General features: G+C 38.5%; 1 protein-coding gene across 1 annotated transcript in view; it reads left to right on the plus strand.

The window, feature by feature from the left end:
• PHKA2 (phosphorylase kinase regulatory subunit alpha 2) overlaps positions 1-20,233 on the plus strand; it is a 46,912-nt gene that overhangs the window by 6,379 nt on the left and 20,300 nt on the right. Inside the window, exons 3-16 of the mRNA XM_062600836.1 lie at positions 472-519; positions 1,294-1,462; positions 2,001-2,083; positions 2,807-2,887; positions 5,036-5,134; positions 5,463-5,609; positions 5,852-5,905; positions 6,412-6,534; positions 9,602-9,697; positions 11,143-11,250; positions 11,857-11,935; positions 13,416-13,550; positions 17,298-17,407; positions 20,055-20,199. Coding sequence (XP_062456820.1) covers positions 472-519; positions 1,294-1,462; positions 2,001-2,083; positions 2,807-2,887; positions 5,036-5,134; positions 5,463-5,609; positions 5,852-5,905; positions 6,412-6,534; positions 9,602-9,697; positions 11,143-11,250; positions 11,857-11,935; positions 13,416-13,550; positions 17,298-17,407; positions 20,055-20,199 — 1,477 coding nt within the window. The remainder of the gene's footprint in view (positions 1-471; positions 520-1,293; positions 1,463-2,000; positions 2,084-2,806; positions 2,888-5,035; positions 5,135-5,462; positions 5,610-5,851; positions 5,906-6,411; positions 6,535-9,601; positions 9,698-11,142; positions 11,251-11,856; positions 11,936-13,415; positions 13,551-17,297; positions 17,408-20,054; positions 20,200-20,233) is intronic.

Genomic DNA, 20,233 nt, shown 5'->3' on the forward strand with positions numbered 1-20,233 from the left:
TGGAGTAAAAAAACAGTACATTGCAATCCCATAGGAAACCAAAGTAATAAATTAGGATCTTGAACCCTTCCAGACTGCTAATTAATTCTGGGATGCTTTCTGAGAGGTAAGAAGTACTGCATCTTTTTCTTTTCTTTTCTCTTTTTTTTTTTTTAAGCTTGTGAATATTGATCCTTCCCCTCCCCCCCCCCCCCCAAAAAAAAAGCTCCCCCCCCCCCAACTCAAAGATGCTCTAGATGACCCTGCTTGAGCAGGGGGGGTTGGACTAGATGATCTCCAGAGGTCCCTTCCAACCTTACTGATTCTATGAAGTTGGGATTAGGGGAAGAAAAGTGTTTTAGGCAAGTATGCATTTGTACCTTTGGCAGGACACTAGTAGAGGGTGTGAATTTTACTGTTCTTGAATGTTGTTTGGAACAGCTGATAAGGCTGGTGATGTGGGAACGTCACTAATCTGTTTTGTTCCTGCAGAACGTCGTGAAGCTGATGCGAGGACTCTTACAGTGCATGATGAGACAGGTAATGTTATAACCCATTAGCATTTATTGCTTTTAGCACAAAGTTAGATTCAATTCTGTAGCTGCAGTTGGTAGACAAAGGGAGAGAATGCGTATTCTGGAAAACATGATTGCCCAGAATCGAGAAGAGCCTTTATTTTCCAAGTCACTACCATATAGAAAAGTACTCATCTTTTGGCACCTAACAGAGTACCATGGATTTAGAGCAGTAAATAGTTTCCGACTATTACATCCAAATAAAGGTTTCCAACTCATACATGTGTTGCTACCAGATGAATTTTTTGCCATAAGTTACAAGCTGAATGAGTACATGTTATATTTATAGAGCATCTCATCTGAAGCAGATATTTGGGATGGGGGAGTTACACAGTGACTTTTGTGTGTGTGTGTGTGGGGGGGGAATATACAAAATAGTGTGGGGAGTCTTTTTAAAACTCTTTAGTTTCCCTGAGCAAAACTGTGATCTCACCTGCACATTTTAGAGATTGTGCTCAGAGCAAATTGCAGGTTTGCCTTTGCAAATTGATTTTCACCAAGATGTACAACTGAAACTACTTTAAGTTCAAATCTTAGTTAAAACTCGTTCTTTCCTGAGAACATGTGGATTTAGTCTAAGCCTAAAGGTGAAGATGTGTTTAAGTGCTTGGATCAATCAAAACATACTAATGTGATGTAATAAAAATTAGGGCCTCAAGTTTCTCCTCTCCTAAGAGTAGATGTCTGTTCTGAAATTGTTACTGGGACTTTCAGGCTTAAAATCTGTGCTGTTTTTTAGGTAGATAAGGTAGAGAAGTTCAAACACACACAGAGTACCAAAGACTGTCTGCACGCCAAGTATAACTCTGCTACCTGTGCCACAGTGGTTGGGGATGACCAATGGGGGCATCTACAGGTAGATGCAACCTCCCTTTACCTGCTCTTCTTGGCACAGATGACTGCATCAGGTAAGCAGAAGATATGTTAGTCTTGACTATTGTTTAAAAAGGAGAAAGAGTTTTAATTAGCTTCAAAGACCTTTACATAGCTGTTAGTTAGAAGGAAATGGTATTTATATGGGAAAGAGATGTGGCTTAGTTAGGATTTCACATTTATAGTAATTAATCTGACAGTGTCTATTCCCTTAATGCTTGTTGGCATACAAATGTCTGAGGTGTTCAGAGCTGTGTCAGAGAAGTTTTGTGTTTGAAGACTGTGCAGACTATGCTGATGGATAGACCTCCTTAGAGAGTGACTGCATCAAATTGGATGTTCTGCAATCTCTCTCTGGGGGAGATGTAAGAATCAGTAGCATTTGAAGTATTTTTATCAGTAGCAAATATCAGGGCTCGCTGCCTCTTCTTTTGAAATCACTGGTAACTTTTTCCATTGTCCATTCAGTTGACAGTAGTTGCTAGCAAATAAACTAAAAGTTTGAAACTCATTGAGGTGTAAATATTTCAGTTTTAACACAGTATAATTAATTTCTTCCCCTCTTTCAATCAGGGTTGCGTATTGTCTTCACCCTTGATGAAGTTACCTTCATACAGAATCTTGTCTTTTACATAGAAGCTGCCTACAAAGTTGCTGTAAGTAATTGTTTATATGTAAGTGATCTGAATACACATCCGATAGGGGTCAAAAGTAACTTACTGGTGGAGAAGCAAAACATGGATGACATCTTCAATGAGAGGATGCCAGAATTTGTCAGCATGTTACACTGTGAGCAGTGTCTTTGGAAATGGTGGGAGGGCTATGGAGGGACCTTCTACTACCTGGATGGAGGTATGTTTGTTCTATCATATTAATAGTTTTTTTTGCAGCATGAGCCTGAGCTTTATTTGTAATTGTCCTGATGTGTCATTAAAATCTTATGGACCTTTCTAAGAAAAGCAAAATGTTAACAAACATGTCTTTTGAAAGTGATGAATTGAAGGAATACTGGGAGAGGTATGTAGGATCAAGGATTTTGCTCTGTTCTTTGAAGAAAATGGTTCGTGATTGTAGACTTGATCCTGCTGGAGTGTATTTTTATATACTTCTCTTTAAACACTAGGAAGGCCTCTCCCATGAGTGATGTATGTCTGTGTGGGGGTTCCTTGTTTTGTTTGGGTCCAGTTGTGTGTGATTTATTATTATTATTTTTATTTTGAATAAAGTAGCTTCATACATGGGTCTGGTGATAAACTAGCTTCATACAGGGGTCTGTTTTTGTTGTTAGGCTGTGTTTATGGAGGGGAGGTAAAGGAATTTATTTATTTATTTATTTATTTTTATGTAATTATGCCTGCTTTTTCTTAATGTTGTTGCAGGATTATGGAATGTGGGAACGTGGTGATAAGACAAACCAGGGCATCCCTGAACTGAATGCAAGCTCCGTAGGAATGGCTAAAGTAAGAATGACTTACTGACTGCTTCCTAGTGACTGTTTTCTGCTGAGTAGAGCTAACAATTTTGATAGTTGCTTCCCATAGTCATCTTGGCCACTGTGATAGTTAACTGATTATATCAGAATTTATGTTTGTGTGTGAATGAGTATTTAGCATAAGGTCCTTGTGATAATGGCCTACCTTGAAGGACCTTGGTAAAATTGTTCTGGGGATTACAAAATATCTGCCAGATTGAATGAGACTTGGAAAAAAAAAAAAAAAAAAAAAAGATTTAGTGAGGTACAGTCTCATAAAGTTATCTCCACTCTTTTCTGTCCCTCTTTCTTAATCCTCCATCCCCAATATTAAATGTGATACTTACATGGAAATCTCAAGTCAGACAAATTTTGGAAGACTGCAGAATATCAGTTTAAAAAGTTATTCAAAAGTAATTTAAAGAGAAGAATGAATAAAAGTATATTTTTTTAAAAAGTGAATATTTCTGGTTCCTCTGTCTTGTAGTGCAAGGTCATAGAGATATTAAATGAAGCTTAAAAGGCAGTAAATGTAATGTGTGTAAACTATGAGTTTAAAAAAAAAATAAAAGTCATTGGCAATTAATTGAGGCCAAAAGGTTACTTGCATTTCAGCAGGGTTTATAAGTTACCAAGATCTTGTATGTAGCTGTAAGAGGGAGAAATCTGCTGGTCTTGGCCATAATTCAGTCAAACAGCAATGAGGCAGGTTCTGTGAGGGAAGTTATCCCATAGCTGGTTGGTATGAGATTTCTTGCACTGAGCAGTCTGGTGCTGGTTGCTGTTGGTGTACATGTCTTCTGGGAGAGATGCCCCTGCTGTAAGAGACATCTGTGGGACTTGCTGCACAGTGTTTGATTCTCTGTGAGTCCGAGATGAATATAAGTACTTTTCAGGGCAGAGTATGGGGGGCATGCTTGAGGACCCAGCTGCAGAGGGAAAAGTTGATATATATATATCATTTTTTTTTCTTAATCTACTTCAGGAATTCTCCCTCTTAACGCTTCTCTCTCATTTCTGTTTTGTGTTGCTGTTCATGGTAGCAGTACAGCATGGATTGTACTTCCTTGAATGGATCAGAATGTGTTTTGTTCACCATTAAGACTGCCTATGATCCCAGCTATAATTTCCTCAGTGGGGCGTTCTGCTGTTATGAGCAACATCTACTGATCTAGCAGTCCGCTAGAGAAAGGCTTTGCAGAGCCAGTAAAACGATGTTTGTGTTGGAAGAAGAAATACCCTTGCCTCTCTGCAGAGAGATAAGGCAAGCTTTGCTATGCTATACTTTCTCTGTCAGAGATTTGCATTACAAAAGTTTTAGGATGAAAATAGACAAGGAGCAATGTTTGATGCTACCACAGCTCTGTGAATGTAAGTTTAAGGAGAAAGATCTGCTGACTTGACTCTGGCAATCCAACCATGGCAATGCTCCCCACATCAGCAAAGCTGGGGTTTTGTAGACTTCTAGGTTAAAGTAGAGGTTCTTGGATACAGTGAATGGGTGGCCTACTAATATCTTTGCTAGGCAAATGCATTGTGGCCAGAAGGTGTGAGATGTTCCAATCCATCCGTTGGTATGGAGCTTGATGCATCTTGCTTGGCTAGTTGGCTGTTAGGAGTGCAAAGAGCAGACATCTTCCTCTTTTGCTTGTGAAGCACTAGGATCAGTAAGACAGGAATGGTAAAGCTCTCTTTATTTCTGCTAACCAACCTCTTTTGATCCTGGGACATGTTGTACAAGCCCTCCTCTTTGGATAGGCCTTCAGGTAGGAGGAGTGAGAATGAACTGAGTGGAAGAGTATTTTGGAATATGGGACAGGAGAAGCATTTATTACTAAATTTTTCAATATCGAGATAATTCAGCAGTTTTATCCACTGTTGCTTTGCACTGTGTTTAAATTTTAAGAAGCCTCACCAGCACATCCCTCCTGCATCCTACAAGAGCAAGAGAGAAATATTACTTACTTTTCCGTATTAAAAAAAACACGTTTCACATATAAGATGATTTAAAAAAAAAAAAAAAAGTCTGGAGCAAACTTCTCTTTGCTTTGTCTCTGAAGGAAAATAGATCAGGTTTTAGGGTGTATACTCCGTTTCAAAAACAATTTTTTAAAATTTTTATTTTTTTATTTTGAAGGCAGCTTTGGAAGCAATTGATGAACTAGATCTTTTTGGTGCTCACGGAGGGCACAAATCAGTGATTCATGTTCTTCCCGATGAAGTAGAACATTGTCAGGTAAAAATAAAATAGTCTTCTGTTTCCTTTATTGGAAGAATGTCCCTCCTGTTTTGCTTTTAAATAAAATATTGATTGACTAAACCAAAAACTTGACATAAAGATGACTTCAGACTACACTGTTCACCCTGTTTGTAATAGTTCTCCTGAAAGTGAATGACTTGAAGCATTTTTGTATTAATTCACTTAAAAATAATTATCCAGTGGATTCTAAATCAGTTTGAAAATAACATGCTCTACTCCGTTTGCATTTGACATAGTCACTTGAATGAGATAAATTGTTTTACATCCATCTTCTTATTTCCTTTTTTTTTTTTTTTCCCCTCAGTCCATTCTATATTCGATGTTGCCGAGAGCATCCACATCAAAGGAGATTGATGCTGGCCTTCTCTCTATTATTTCTTACCCGGCTTTTGCAGTGGAGGATATAAACCTTGTTAATGTAACCAAGAGTGAAATCATATCCAAACTGCAGGTAAGAATTTCCTTTCTTTTCCAGCAGGAAAGAGTAGGCAGAACCTCCCTGTCCTGCCTGAAAATCCTAACTGCAAAAGGATTACCAGGTTTGGTGAGTCGATGCATGGAAAAGAGGGAGGAAAATCCCTAAGTGACACTGAAAACTCAGCCCGCACTTGCGTTTACCCACATTTATATTTAAGTATTTGTCTGTGAGGAAGAACCATATAAGAAGTTTCAGTAATTCGTCTGTTTTTACAGGGCCGTTATGGCTGCTGTCGCTTCCTTCGAGATGGTTACAAGACACCCAAAGAGGTACTACTTTTGTCTGTTTTCAGTAGATATGTGGAATAATGTGATTTGTTTCATTTACACTAAGGGGTGAAGTTCTGTATCATTGTTAGTAGATCTGATAGTAATCTAGGTATCCACCTGGGAATGACTCCAAGTCTAGAGGAGACTAGGTACTGGAAAAACAGTTACCAATTGCAGAACTTAATTCATAGTTCTATTAGAAATGAACTGCTAGACAAGCTTATGGTGCCTAAGGGGAGACAGTGCCTCTGAAGCAGCTCAAGATGCCTTTGAACTGAGGCAGAGCTAAGGTGATTTGGGAGACACCCAAATTCTGATACTGGGATGGGTTGATTTGTCTGGAGAAAGAATATCAATAAGAGATCAAAATGCTGCTTGAAGCTTTTTGCTGTGGTTTGTACTGGTTTCCTTATTTTAATTATTTATATAAAATAAGCTTCCATTATGTATGGAATATGAGTAACTTATTTAGCACAGCGAGTAAATGAGTATGAATGAATTTCTAGGATCCAAACAGGCTGCATTATGATCCGGCTGAGCTCAAGCTATTTGAGAATATTGAATGCGAGTGGCCAGTATTCTGGACGTATTTTCTAATTGATGGAGTATTTAATGAAGACAAAATTCAGGTAAGGAAAGAAGAAAAGACTTTCAATGGAAAATAACTTTGACCTGTGTTTATTTTGTATATCAGTTGCCTTTACACAAAGACTCTGTAGTCCCTTTCTCTAGTAGAAGGCAGATCCTTCACCAGATGTGTTTTTCTGTAGATGAATTATCACTACAGATATCAGCAGGTGAGTGAAGAGGTAGAACCTTTCTTCTAGCCTGTGACACCACTCCTGCTCTGAAGGGATGTGATAGGTGCAATTATTTGAATCTTTTACAATGTTGATGCTCTTCTAGCAGTGAGCACTACTGGTAATTCACTAGGATTCACTAGAATTTGCTAGGGTTGCAGACAGCAGGATGGGAATAGTCTTCAGCCAATAGGACCTTATTGGGGACTTCATGACATGGGAGAAGCTACAATATTGTATACTAGGACCTCATTGCCCTTTGCATGCCATGGCTCTATCAGGTTGAGTGGTTCTCTTAGCAGGTATGGTCTACACAGGCTTTGATCATCAGCAACTTTGAAGCCTCTTCCTACATCACTGCAGGACAGGACCAGCTTCCTTTTCCCCTAACTTATGTGGTGTGGCTGCTGAGAATGGGATTTGTAGTACCTTCAGTCCTTTTGTATGCTTAGGAAGATTTGGGACTGGATTGACCTTTATGAGGAGCCATGCTATCTGCTAATAAAGTAACTAATTTCATAAGTTAATTTCTAATGTCATGATTTCATACCTTTGTGTCAAGCATTCACTGGTCAGGGGTGCTATATTGATCACAGCTCTCCAAAGATTGTAGCGATTCCTGAGGAGCAAGTAACCAGGACTAAGCATATTCATAATGAGCTCTGCAGAATGATGGCTCGGAGGAACTAAAAAATAATACATGATTTTAAAACTCCCTAGTATGAGGACTGGAGATTGCTAAATATAATCACTTAAAAAAATAAAATGGAAACAGGAATTAAGCGGGGAGTTTCAAGTCAAAAAACCTTCTTTCTATACAGACATTCTAAATCACGTGAAGGAACTATTAACACTAGAAATATAAAGTGCTTTCCTGAACATAGTAAAAACATTCTGTTATAGAGAGAAATTGTGTCGTTTCATAAAGGAGAGAATCAACGAGTTTATTGAAATTTCAGTCTTGTCAATAAAATAGCACCTCAAAAAGCAGTCTCTAGAAATGAGTTAGAAAGTCAGGGTGTTTGCCTGACTCTGTGGATCCAAATGGACTGCAACTAGGATGTGCTCAGAATGGACAATTGCTTCCAGTTCCCACAGATTAAATGTGTCAGGTGAGTGTCTAGTCCTGCACAGTTACTGCTGCAAACAAGTATTTGCAATGGGTAGCAATTGTTAGAAAAATAAGCACCCTCAGGACTTGGAAAAAGTAGGGAATGATGTAGGATACTAAAAATACTAGTGGAGCAGGATATGAACATATGGAATGCACTGACTTAATTTTAGATATCCATTGTAGCTACCTATCTCAGAAAGATGTAGCAGAAATAGGATTTCGGAGGAACGTGCTGGTAGTGCTTAAAAAGAAGCTTCCATACAAGTAAAAAAAAAAAAAAACTTGGCATGGGATGGTTAAGAATGGGAACAAAATAAGGGATATGGATAATACTGAATATTTCTTATTTGTGTTAGTCTGGTATTTTTGTTCATAATATCTTGTCTAGCAACTCAGGAACAGAAGGATTTTCAGTTCAGCAGACATATGTCTTTTTAATCAGTTTTAATCTATTTTAAATTTTCTGTAAGGCGAACTGGTAAGAGAAATTGATTTCCCAATCCTCTAAAGCAGGATTCAAAGTAATGGTAGGCAAACTTGCCTAGTAGAAAGGTAACAATACAAAATATTTGTCCTTGCACTTTAATGGATGGCTTCTATCCTGACAACCTCCATGGGCAGGTTGCTGCATCATCATCTATTGCAAATTTCATGCAGAATTTTCTGCTTATGGCTTCTTTGTAAAAAATACGCTAGAAGTAACAGAGGATCAATTTGATCTGTATGACAATTACTTTGTTCAGGTACTTCATGTGAACATCTATAAGAAAAAATGTTCTACTACTTAAGATGCTATTCACTTGTGCTCTTATTTCCTCCAAGAATTGTAGTCTGTTTTAATGATATGACTTAAGGAGTTTAGAGAAAAATGTTTTGTTCTGTTTAGCTGATTTCAAAAGAGGGTTGGTCCACAAACGCGGAAATGCAGGGAAAATACCTCTTCTTCCTCTGTTGACACATTGTTAACAATTTTAAATGATTTATGTATAAATTGAAATGAAAGTAAAACTGGGAGATATAATCCTGGGCCAAGACTTGTTCAGTCTCTCAGCAGTGCTGGCTTATAACTACTGCAAGAAAGAAGGAGAATGGAGCAAATAAATACTTAGAGGTCACTGGAGAAATATTGCTGAAAACTAGATATAAATATATTTGTATCATCCTTTTGTTGTGTGCTAACTTCAGCTGTTTAACTGAAGAGGTTCTCAGATCCCTGGGACTTTGATGTGGCTTGCTGCATGGAGGAGTGTCTGTCTGTCTGCCTGTCTCTCTCGACTAACCTAATGCTTGGTGGCAGACTGACCTCCTCATTTAAGAACCACTTAGGAAGTTTGGCATTTCTAAAGTGTCTAAATATATTTTAGTTATGTGCTTATGACAGGCAAAAACGATTAGTTCTTAAAAAATGCTTTTTAGAGTGGCAGAATTGCTTTCTTCCTTGCACAGATATTCACCAGATTTTTCCACAGAAAAGCAGTTGTGAACCAAGATAGTTATGATCTCAATAGGTCATATTTTCAAGGTTAAAAATAAAGATACTCTATCTCAGTTTTGTATTACAACAATTTTATAGATAAAAGACGTGCTTATATTTCTGAGACTGAGAATGCTGAGATACTGAAACAGTATCTAAGAATTTGAATCCTGATCTTCCAACAGCAGGTCTTTTTTTTACAGACCAGGTATTAGTTGAAAGGGTTGTTGAAAAGAACTAAAAATTTAACTTCACTATTTCTGTTTTGTTGGCTTCCATGTGAGTTCTTATGCCTTCCCCCCTTCCAGGTACAAGAATATAGAGAGGCTCTGGAAGGAATACTTATTAGAGAAAAGAATGGAATAGTTCTGATGCCTGAACTGTATGCAGTTCCTTCAGAAAAGGTATTGTGAAAACTTTAACACTCACTTCAGAATGTGAAGTTCAGATATTGAGATGAGTGTCAGTTTTGTAATTTTACTGTAGCTGTTAAATGTAAACCAACAGTAAAGGCTACTGCAGATCACTTTATAGAAATAAATAGCTTCTGTTGAGAAATGATAGACCTAAGGCTTCCAGGTGATCAAATTTCAGAGCTGGGAATCTGAGTGCCTAGGGAAATATTTTAGAGCAGGCTTAAAACTTTTAAATCACCTCCTCTTATCCTGAGTAATTTTTTCATCTGTAACAAGGCATATATTAAAAAAAAAAAAAAAAAAAAGGGGGCGGGGGGGAGCTGATCCTGACTTAGGAAACAAATCTGAGAATAAACAAAACATAGACTGTCTTGCACCTCTGTTCTATCAGTTGGTTACATTCTTTCTTTTCCAGAGCTTGAACGTGAGAAACAGGTTTTGTATGAAGCAGAGTTTTGATTTGGGGAGTTTTTTGTGTTTTTCATCTTTTTCTGTTACTGTTTTACCTGATTCTCCCGTTGTGACAGTTAGTCTCAAATGCTTAGCCTTATTTCAGCCAATCTAGTGCTCTTCCATCCTAGCTGCCTTTGGATTCCTTTCTGGCAACCTCTCTTCCTACTGCAGACCTCTCAGCCCTCACTCACTAAGGGTGTGGAGCATCCTGGACAGGTCTGAGTTTATGCAGGGAGTTGACAGCTGCTGTTTTTATTCACAGATCTGAGGCTGAAACTCTAAAATGCCTTCCTGCTTACAGAGTAGGAGCATGTAAGAGTACAGACACTTCCTGTGAGCTTTGATGGGCACCAGTGTAATCTGAGCGTGCCAGGCAAACAGAGTAGATGTTGCCTTTTTTTTTTTTAATAAATTTTTAGATGTGAATAAGCTGTTATCTGGGAGGGTTTTATTGCTTCCTTCAACAGAGCTGTGTACTGCAGAATCAAGGTAGACTTTCTTTTTGTAAATTAATGGTCTCTTCTCTTTCCAATGATCATCATTCTTGCTAACAAGGGAATAGGTGGAATAGCTGCTTCTTTTTTTCTTTTTGAGAGCACCTTTACTCCAGGAAGCTAGGTAGATGTAAATAGAGTTGAAGCGTCACCTTGCAAGGGGTTTGAAAGCAGACACAATTACGACAAGCTGCCCAGAGGGAAAGAAGCAAAGGCATAGCAAGAAGAAAGGGGAAGTGCTATTATTGATGCTGTAATTACATGCAGAATCCACATTCAGTTTTGAAGGGTGCGGTAGTGTGTGAGAAGGAATAATTGTTTGTGTTTTAGATAACTTTCAGCCTCAAAAGTGAAAACAGGAGATTCAAATATTAGTAATAATGGCAAGTTAGAAAGGGTAGATGATAGATCATGCTTTTTCAAATACTTTATTAACTGTTCTTCAGAATTGTAAGTAATTTTTCTTGCTTATGCTTTTGTTGTCAGGTAGAAGAAGAGTATGAAAATCCTCACTCAGTGGATCGTATCCCAGCTGGAAAGTTGCCTCATCTTTGGGGCCAATCATTGTACGTCCTTAGCTGCCTATTAGCAGAGGTAATACTGTTTCTTGTATAGTAGGTGAGCTTATATTCTGCTTTGTTTTTGGTGGACAACATGTCTTTCGATAGAAACCTATACATGACTCGTCGAGTGGTGATTCTGAGCTTTCAGGATCTTTTTTGGATATAGATACTTGTTTTTCTGTTTCTAATCAAGCCAAATAAGTTGCCAAATGGACAGTATTTAGTTAGGCTAGAAGGATATGATATCCAAGCTTGCACTGCACTTGCAGAGCTAGGACTTTGCACTATGGCAGTTCCACTGGGCTGTCCCTTATTCTGTGGCATAAGATGCCTACAAACTTTTTCCAGTATGAGCCATGTACTTGTTAAAGTATCTCAGTGTCACTTTTTTTCTTAAGAAGTCACTGGCTTGGCCAAATTGCTGCAACTGTTTTGGTTCTGAAAAATATTTTAAGAACTGTTTTTAGTGAATAATATTACTCAGTGGAGGGAGTGGAGAAGCCAGTATGTTCTGTTCCTGTATGTTCTGGCAGCCTACTGAAATACCAAAAATGGTTAAAATTTCTTCTAGATGTCACCAAAAGCCTTTTACTTATTTTTTGCTTGTTTTACTCTTTTTCTTCTGCTTTTGTTCTAGGGATTTTTGGCTCCAGGTGAAATTGATCCCTTAAACAGGAGATTTTCCACTGGATTTAAACCTGATGTTGTGGTTCAAGGTTAGCGAGACTTTTTTTTTTTTTTTTTAAGCATTCCAGGGGAGCTGGATTATGTAATGGTGGATTGCCTGTGCACAGGAAACAATAAAGGCAGATTTTAGAACAACATCTTGATAAGTCAAAAGAGAAGGCAGAAATCTTACCCTTATAACCATTCTGAACTTTCTTGGGTATTTGCATGGCTTATGGATCCTTTGGGATACCTTCAGATGAAGAAAGGGTGGGCAAGAGGGTTATTTGTCTAGCAGTCTTTTCTCCAGGAGGGGATGAAGTTTAATGAAGATTTTTTTTTTTAATAGCAATAACTTAAAATTTCAAGACTAGTCGAGGACTAGAGAGTATCAAAGTTAGTCTTGTGGTGAAAAGGAAAGTCTTTGTGCATTCTAATGGAAAAGAGCAGGACTGACAGGAGACCAGTTAGTTTTTTTTTGTACAGCCCATCTTCTGAGGAAACGAGAGCAATAAATGGGAAGGGTCTCTATGTCATGCTTACATATAGGTGAGGAGTAAACTAGAGAGCAGGAGCAAACAAGATTGGCCAAATGGAATCAGACTGATCAGCTCTGCTCAGCCCAAGGTCTTTGGAAGTGGCCAGTAATAAACTGAGTGTAGAAAACAAGACAGATATTTTCATAGCTTCTGACAACCTGTGCATTTGCCTTTGCTTCCTTTCCCCCATTGGTGTCTCATGGCAGTGATATTCTGTTATTCTGAAGTGCTTAATTTCATGTAGAAATGCTTACTTATTTTAAGCATTCTTTGACAAATATTTGTAATGCAAAGAAGAATATTGAATTATTAGTCCCAAACAAGTAAGCCAGCTAATATGGGCAAAACCTCACAAAGAGCGGGAGATAGAATGGGAGTCTTAGCTTGTAAATTCCTCAGATTCTAGGCTTTGTTCTTCATCTACCATTTTATGGCCTTTTTAATGTTTATTGCTATACAAATAATAGCACCTGGTCCCTATTGACTCAACTGTGTTAATACAATAAGTTGTATGAAAACAGCAAAGATTTAAGTCAGGCTTTCTCTTGTTTTGCCAGGGGAAATCCTGTCTGATTGAAAGAAACTGCATGATCCAGCCTTCTGGTGTTAAAAGAAATCATTGTGCGGGGGGGGGAGGGGGGGGGGAGGGAGATAAAGCCCCAAGCAGTGTTATCTAACCTCAGAGTGGATCCTGCTTGGAGCAGGAGGTTGGAGTAGAGCCCTCTTGATGTCCTTGCCAACTTGAGTTACCTAATGATCCAAAGTGGGGAAAAATGGCAAGATGTATTGAGAAATAGCCAAAAGCTGTCTAACATCCCATTTGATCTCATGGAGTCATAAATAAAGAGTAAGGCCTTTGTGCATTTTTAGATAACCACGTGATAGTTGAGAGGTGACAGTAGAGACAGTTTAAAAAGAGGTAACTGGTTTTTAGCGTTTTTTTTTTTTTTGTTTTTTTTTTTTTTTTTTTTTTTTGTCTTCTGTTATGTAGTAGCGGTTTTAGCAGAATCTAATGAAATTAAGAATCTCTTGCAAAAACATGGAATCAATGTTCAGAGTATTGCTGATATCCATCCACTCAGAGTGCAGCCAGCTCGCATCCTAAGTAACCTCTACACCATGTTGGGTAGGTATTTGAACATGGAAGCCTAACTCTGCTACTGTGCAAGGTATTCTTTTAACTTCTTCCTCCTTTTTGCACTCTCTCAATTTCTTTCCTTTCTTTGATTCCAGGAATATTTGTGTGTATGTGAATCCTTAGATTAAAAAAATGTGCATTTGTGTGAAGAAGCTTAACAAAATTGTAACTTCTGCCCTAAGTAAGGAGCCCCAGTGTGGGGAGTAGAAGCCTTTTTTGAAAAAGTGGCTAAAATATGGCCCTGTGCCATGTCATGTTGTGATGAAGCTGGGTAAAAAATTGACTCTCTTTGTCCTTCAGGAGCTATTTCCAAAGAGAAACTGGCTTAAAGAAAAGCCTGGAAAATCTAGAAAACAAATGTTTATTCTTTCAGAAGTCAAAATACTTATGTTTTGAGTCTGGAAAATGATCGATGTGGCTGCTGTTCTACATCTGAGAAGTCGTCTACCCCAGATTAGGGAAGCCATGCTCTTATCAGAGCATCCTTGGACTGTCAAATTCTTGCTAATGTTCCTTCTAGCCCTGAGCCAATATGAGCTGTTAAAGCCCTCCAGCTCTCTTGTAAACCAAGAAACCTTTAGATTGCTGGAATTTGTTAACCCCCAGACTTTGAATGCTTTCCAGTTTCTCAGCAGTGACTTTTGTCCCTCTGAGCCTGTCAATTGAATGAAATAAATGCCTAAAAATTCTAATTGTTCTACTTAATTTGAAAATCTAATAAGACCACAGTCTCTTTTTATAATCCCTGCTGTAATGATTTGGGTCTTAGTTAAAATAAAATCTTCATATATTCCTAACTGAACATAATTTTACTAGTTTCAAGCATACCAGAAACTCATGATCCAAAATTGTGGATGTTACTGTGAAGTAAAGTTGAGGTGGGGTGAATCAGCACTGGTAGATTGCTTTACAGCATAGACAAAGGGAGCTGTATCAAGCTGCGTTTATGACCCCTTTTCAAAGTTCCTGTGGCAATTGCATTTATGAATAATGCTGAGGGGGAGTACAAGACTGTTTATACTTCCCTTACCCGAAACCAGGAAGCCTTTGGAAACTTTGGCATATCCAAAGTAACAGGGCTTTCAAATAAGTCTTAGAAAGCATGCCCTTTAAATGAAGAGGGGAAACTGCATATGCTGCTTTTGGGCAAGAATTTGTTTTTGTCACAAAGAACTTCTAACAAATGAGACACTTGCAGAGCTTTGAAGCTTGCATTTATTTTATAATTGTTTATAATAATTCTTTCACTAGTGGGCGAGTAGGATGATTTGACACATTGGTATATTGTTTTTAACAGTGAATTCTTTGGGAATATTCATAGTGGGGTGTTTTTTCCAGGGATATGCTTGTTTTGCTTATGCTCCTTGTCAGCCAGATTTAGGTCAGCTCATGGCTGCCGGAGCAAAGAGCGCAGTGCAGAGCATTAGCTAATAAGTCACACTGGAGGTAGGCATACTAGTATTGAGCTCATCTTGTCAAAATAGCTGCATGGTTCCTGACCAAGTAGGAGCATGGACAGAGTAACTTATTTGCCAGCAAGTGACAATATGCAGGTGGCCTTTGCAGGCCTCTGTAGACCATTGATCCTGTGCTTTATACTTCTCCTGAATTTTATTAAACTGCCTTTGAGATGTGGATGAGGATTGAAGAGTGCAGTTGTTTCTACTGCTGGAGTAATTTGAAGGTACAAAAAGGACTCTAGTTCTCCTGCTAAGAAGAAATCTCAGGAAGTTCGACAAAGGAACTGTGAAGTCTTGCATCTGCACTCCTGCACCCTGCATATGAGTACAGACTGGTGTCTAATTGGCTGGAAAGCAGCTTTGCAGGGAAGGACCTAGTGGACACAAAGTTGAACATGAGCCAGCAATTCGGCAGAGAGGTTGCAGGTCTTCAAGAAGTCTCTGGGCTGCATTAGGCAGAGCGTTGCCAGCAGGTTGAGGGAGGTGATTCTTCTCTACTCAGCGCTGGTGAAGCCATACCTTGAGTGCTGGGTCCAGGTCTGGGCTCCCCACTACATGAACGTTGACATACTGGAGCAAATCCATTAAAAGGCCACTGACACCTTAAACATATAAACATACCTTCATGTCTGACATACGAGAGAGGCTGAGAGTGCTGGAATTGTTTAGCCTGGAGAAGAGAGGGCTCCATCGGACCTCATTAGTGTACGTAAATACCCAGATGCAAGGGGAGCAAAGAAGACGGAGCCAAACTCTTTTTTGATGGTATCCAGTGAAAGGACAAGAGGCAATGGGCACAAATTGAAATGCAGGAAATTCCATTTAAACTGCAGAAGCAAAACAGCAAACCACTGTAAGGGTGGTGTAACACTGGAGTAAGTTGCTGAAACTGAAAAATCTCCATATTTGAAAGTGTTCAAAACCTGACTGAATGCAGCACTGAGCAACGTGCTCTAACTGACCATGCTTTGAACAGGGGGTTTGGTCTAGATGATCTCTAGAGGTGCCTTCCAACCTCAACTATTCTGTGATTCTATGGGGAAAAAATGATGCCCTTCCTGACTGGACTGTAGACAGGGGACCCAAAGCCACTTGAGTGTATAAGGAGCTTGGAAGGGATAGCAGCACGTGACAAGGCTTACACCCGTAGAAGAACACTGTGTGTGATATTCCCCGTGTTTTTCTACCTTTTCTGCTTCTTTGTTTGAAGATCTGATCTGGTTCTTAGGTGTTGCAAATAGAATATACATTTAATTGTTTCTTGTGAGGCTGAATTGCTGCTTGTGGTTCCAAAGCTCAAATTTCACATGCTTTTAAAACTAGCTTTTCTGGACTTAATCTGGCATGTTGTATTTAATACCTTGTTTCCTGACCAGGAACATGTGTATGTTCTGTAGGGAGGTTTGATACAGTGTCAGAACTTCTGTTGTTGACAGCTTTTGAGGCTTGGTACAGATTGAGACTTCCTCTATTCTCCGTGTCCTGTTTAAGGTGATGCTGGTTGTTATCTGTGACTGGTTTCATTTGGTTTCCATGGTTTGCATACATCACATACCTTGTTGTTGCTATTCTAGATGATTAATGAACCATCATCTGCACAAAATGTCAGCTAGACTTTTCATAGCTGATACTCTGTTTGGTTCTGGAATTTGAGACTTCAGGGTTTTGCTGTTGCACTTCATAATGTCAAAGGAATTAAGGTACCTTCTCCTGCACATCTGACTGATTCAGATGATAAGGATTCATTAATTCCTTCTCTTCACAAAAAAAGACTAGTGTTGAAATAACCATGAGAAGAACTTCTGTCTTTGTATTTGGATGTATTTTAAGCTTTTATAGGCCAGAACTTTTAAGCTTCTACAATGAAAACACAGCAATTTCTGTTACATGTTGATGGCCTCATTTTTTGAAAGGACATGTCTCCTGTTGTTCTCAGTGGGAAGTTTTGGGTGCTGAGCACTGACTGTAAATGAAGAACATATTCCTATAGCCATTGAAGGAGGGGGGGTTTGTTTGTTTTCTTCTTCAGCTGAGTCCTTGAAGAAGCTGAAGGTATATGGTGTAGCTGTGATACTAAGGTTTGCTACAAAACAGTGATCTGTAGCATCCAAATCTATTTCTTTCTTTATTCTACCTTGCCCATGTCAATGAAGCAGATCTCTGTCTAAAAAGGTTGTTATGGAAAACCACACCACTGGGACTCAGCTCTTTTAAATATCTGGAGAAGAACAGGGAATGTTAAGTGAGACTTACCTTTTTTTTTCTTTCTTCACAGGCCGGAACAAGAGCATGAAACTAAGTGGACGGCCACACCGACACATTGGAGTGCTAGGTACCTCCAAGCTGTATGTGATAAGAAATCAAATATTTGCTTTTACCCCCCAGGTGAGCATGTAAAACTAGAGAGAAATCAGTTTACTTAATGGCTAATCATTAGTGAAAGGCTTTGCTGTTATGTACTGTCATTCGACTCTAGATGGAACAGGGCTGATAAAACAGATGTACTTTGTTTTCTTTTTTGGGGAGTTGGATGATAAACATGATAGGAATGCTGATAAATCTCTCGTCTGCCATACGGAGTCTGACTTCTTTGGCTTCTGCCTCAGAAGAATATGGTAAATCAATAGAACAAAGTTGTTACTGATCTCTGCCCTAACTAATGTTCAAGTTAATGGAATAAATAGTTTCTCCCAGAATGGGTCACTTGATATATATGTCTACTGATCACTTTGATGGAAAATCTAACTTCACCTGAGCATACCAAGATTTATAACCCCCCAGACACTAAGATACACTTTTTCAGTATATTGTTGCAAGGGTCAATAGTGCTGAGAAAAGGATGGTTCTCTTTGTTCTATTTAATGCCTTTTTCAGTATAACCAGAAGCTTGGATCTTCAGAATCAGTGGCTCTTTTTATATGTTTAATGAGAAGCTATACACTTCTAACTGTAGCCTTATTCTAGCATTTATATTAGAAGGCTAAGGGGTCAGTGACTCCAAACATGTGGAACTGAAGCAGGATAAATAGTGCTCGTGCGCTGCTAACAGTTGTTTGACTAATGTGGTCTTTAAATTCCAGTGGAGGAGGTTCAGTGGACTCCACAGATGGCCTGCTGCAGTGCTTCATGAAGTCCAAACATAATAAAATTTGCTGCAAATACTGTTGATACCTTCCTATTCTACTACAGGTCCATTGATCACAGCCAACTTCATAACAAATTTCATGTGTGGAATATTGGTTATTGTGTTGTGTCATCTCTCCTGACCTGATCCTAAATCTCTTTCTTATGTTGAGCAAAAATTCTTTAGGATTTTTTTCCCTCCTTTGAATTTCTTTGTTAGTCAATATCTTACAGTGTGTTGGGCAAAGTTGGACCCTGTGTTCCAGCTGAAATCTTGCCATGTGTCAATATGGACGTACTTATTAATACATTCCAAAATGGCATTTATCTTTGCATCAGCAAAATGCTTGCTATTCCTGCTTATTCCATAATTTACTGAAACCTCCATAACTTTTTCCATTATACTTCTTCAAAGCCAGACCTCCTCAAGCCTTGTTTTTTTTTTTTTTTTTTATTTTTAAAGGTGAACTTAAACACACAAAAGTAGTGCTTAACTCATATGTGCTGATCTTCAGTAATGTCCACAAAATTCTTATTTTTGTAGTTTGTATCCCATCTAGGTCTTCAATAAAAATATAGACCAAGTGTGGGGCAAAGGTTGATCCCCTTTAGCTGCTCTCTGAATCTGAGAGAGCAGTTGATAGCTACCTGTTAGGAATAATTTTTCAAGCAGTTGTGCTTTATCAGATGTTGTTTCTTTTATCTCATTAATGTCAAAAGCTTTGCAAAACTAAAGATATGTCTGCTGCTACTTGTTGCTTCCAAAGAAGGAAATTGAAGAAATTAGACTGGTTTGCTGAGAGTGTTTTTTGATGTGACTGTTTGGCCATCTTGTTTCATCAGTTTTATTACTGTGGCACACTCAAACTGGCTTTGTTCTGCTGTATATTTTCAGGTACTGGAAGTGGATTGACTAGTGTTATCCTGGCTCTTCCATTTTTAAGGACTGACAGTGTGTGTGTTTCTCTGCTGATTTCTGGGACCTATTCTCCCTGAGTTCTCAAAAATAATTGCTAGTGGTTCAGAGGTTATTTTGGCTAGTTCCTTAAGTTCTGTGAAGTAGTTTCTATAGCCTCTGCCCGCTTGGTTTTAGGTGCTGTTTAATTTTTTCTTCCCCTGCTCAGGCTAATCTCTTACAATTCTGCTTTTCTAGCATAAAGGCAGCATTGAATGCTTCAATTGCTCTATATCCTCTCTCCTTTTCTATTAAGTTTTGTAGTTCCTTTGTGTTACTTCTGATATGTTTACAGAGTGTTTTCTTACTATCCATTACATCTCTTACTAATTGATGTTTATTTTGCATTCTAGCCTTGCTCTTCCACTTCTCTCCAGTAATTATGCAGTTTCTTAACTTTTTATTGTTGCTTGTACAACATTTTGTCCAGTTTTTTTGGTTGCCAGCTCTCAATATAACTACAATAATCTCTTACTGTTATTCTTAGCCTTCTGTTGTGGTGGGCAGCTTTACCATTGTACATTTAATGCAACTTCTTTCTACAGTAACTGTCAGCTTTTCTGTATTCTGCTTGTCTTTCAGATTGTTCCCAAGAGTATAGTGTGCGCTTAAACCTGTTTATTTTTGGTGTTGTTCTTCCACATTTAGGACACTTCCAGATCAAGGTTACTGTAATTTGTTACTAGGAAAATTGTATTTGACATGCATGATCATCTTTTTATTCGAATGGCTTGATTTTTTTTTTTCATAATCGGCCTGCAAGTATGAGAACATGAATTTTCAATAAAAGCATGGATCTTTTTGTGATAGTAGCAGCCCAGTTAGGTTAAATCTTTTAGTCTGCACTCTGATCAACAGTAATTCATGTGGCTTTTGTCAGCGCTTTCCTTAATTTTCTCCTCCTCTGTTAATTCATTCACATCTACTGGTGCATGTTATTTTTCTGTCCTCTAGTTTACAGACCAGCATCACTTCTATCTGGCTCTGGACAATCAGATGATTGTGGAGATGCTCAAGATAGAGCTGGCTTACCTCACTTCTTGCTGGAGGATGACTGGAAGACCAACCCTGACATTTCCAATCACCCACACAATGCTCGGTAGACTTTGTTTTCTCTGTTTCAAGCAAAGTAG

The sequence above is a fragment of the Rhea pennata genome, chromosome 1 (assembly GCF_028389875.1).
Source record: "Rhea pennata isolate bPtePen1 chromosome 1, bPtePen1.pri, whole genome shotgun sequence".
NCBI lineage: Eukaryota > Metazoa > Chordata > Aves > Rheiformes > Rheidae > Rhea > Rhea pennata.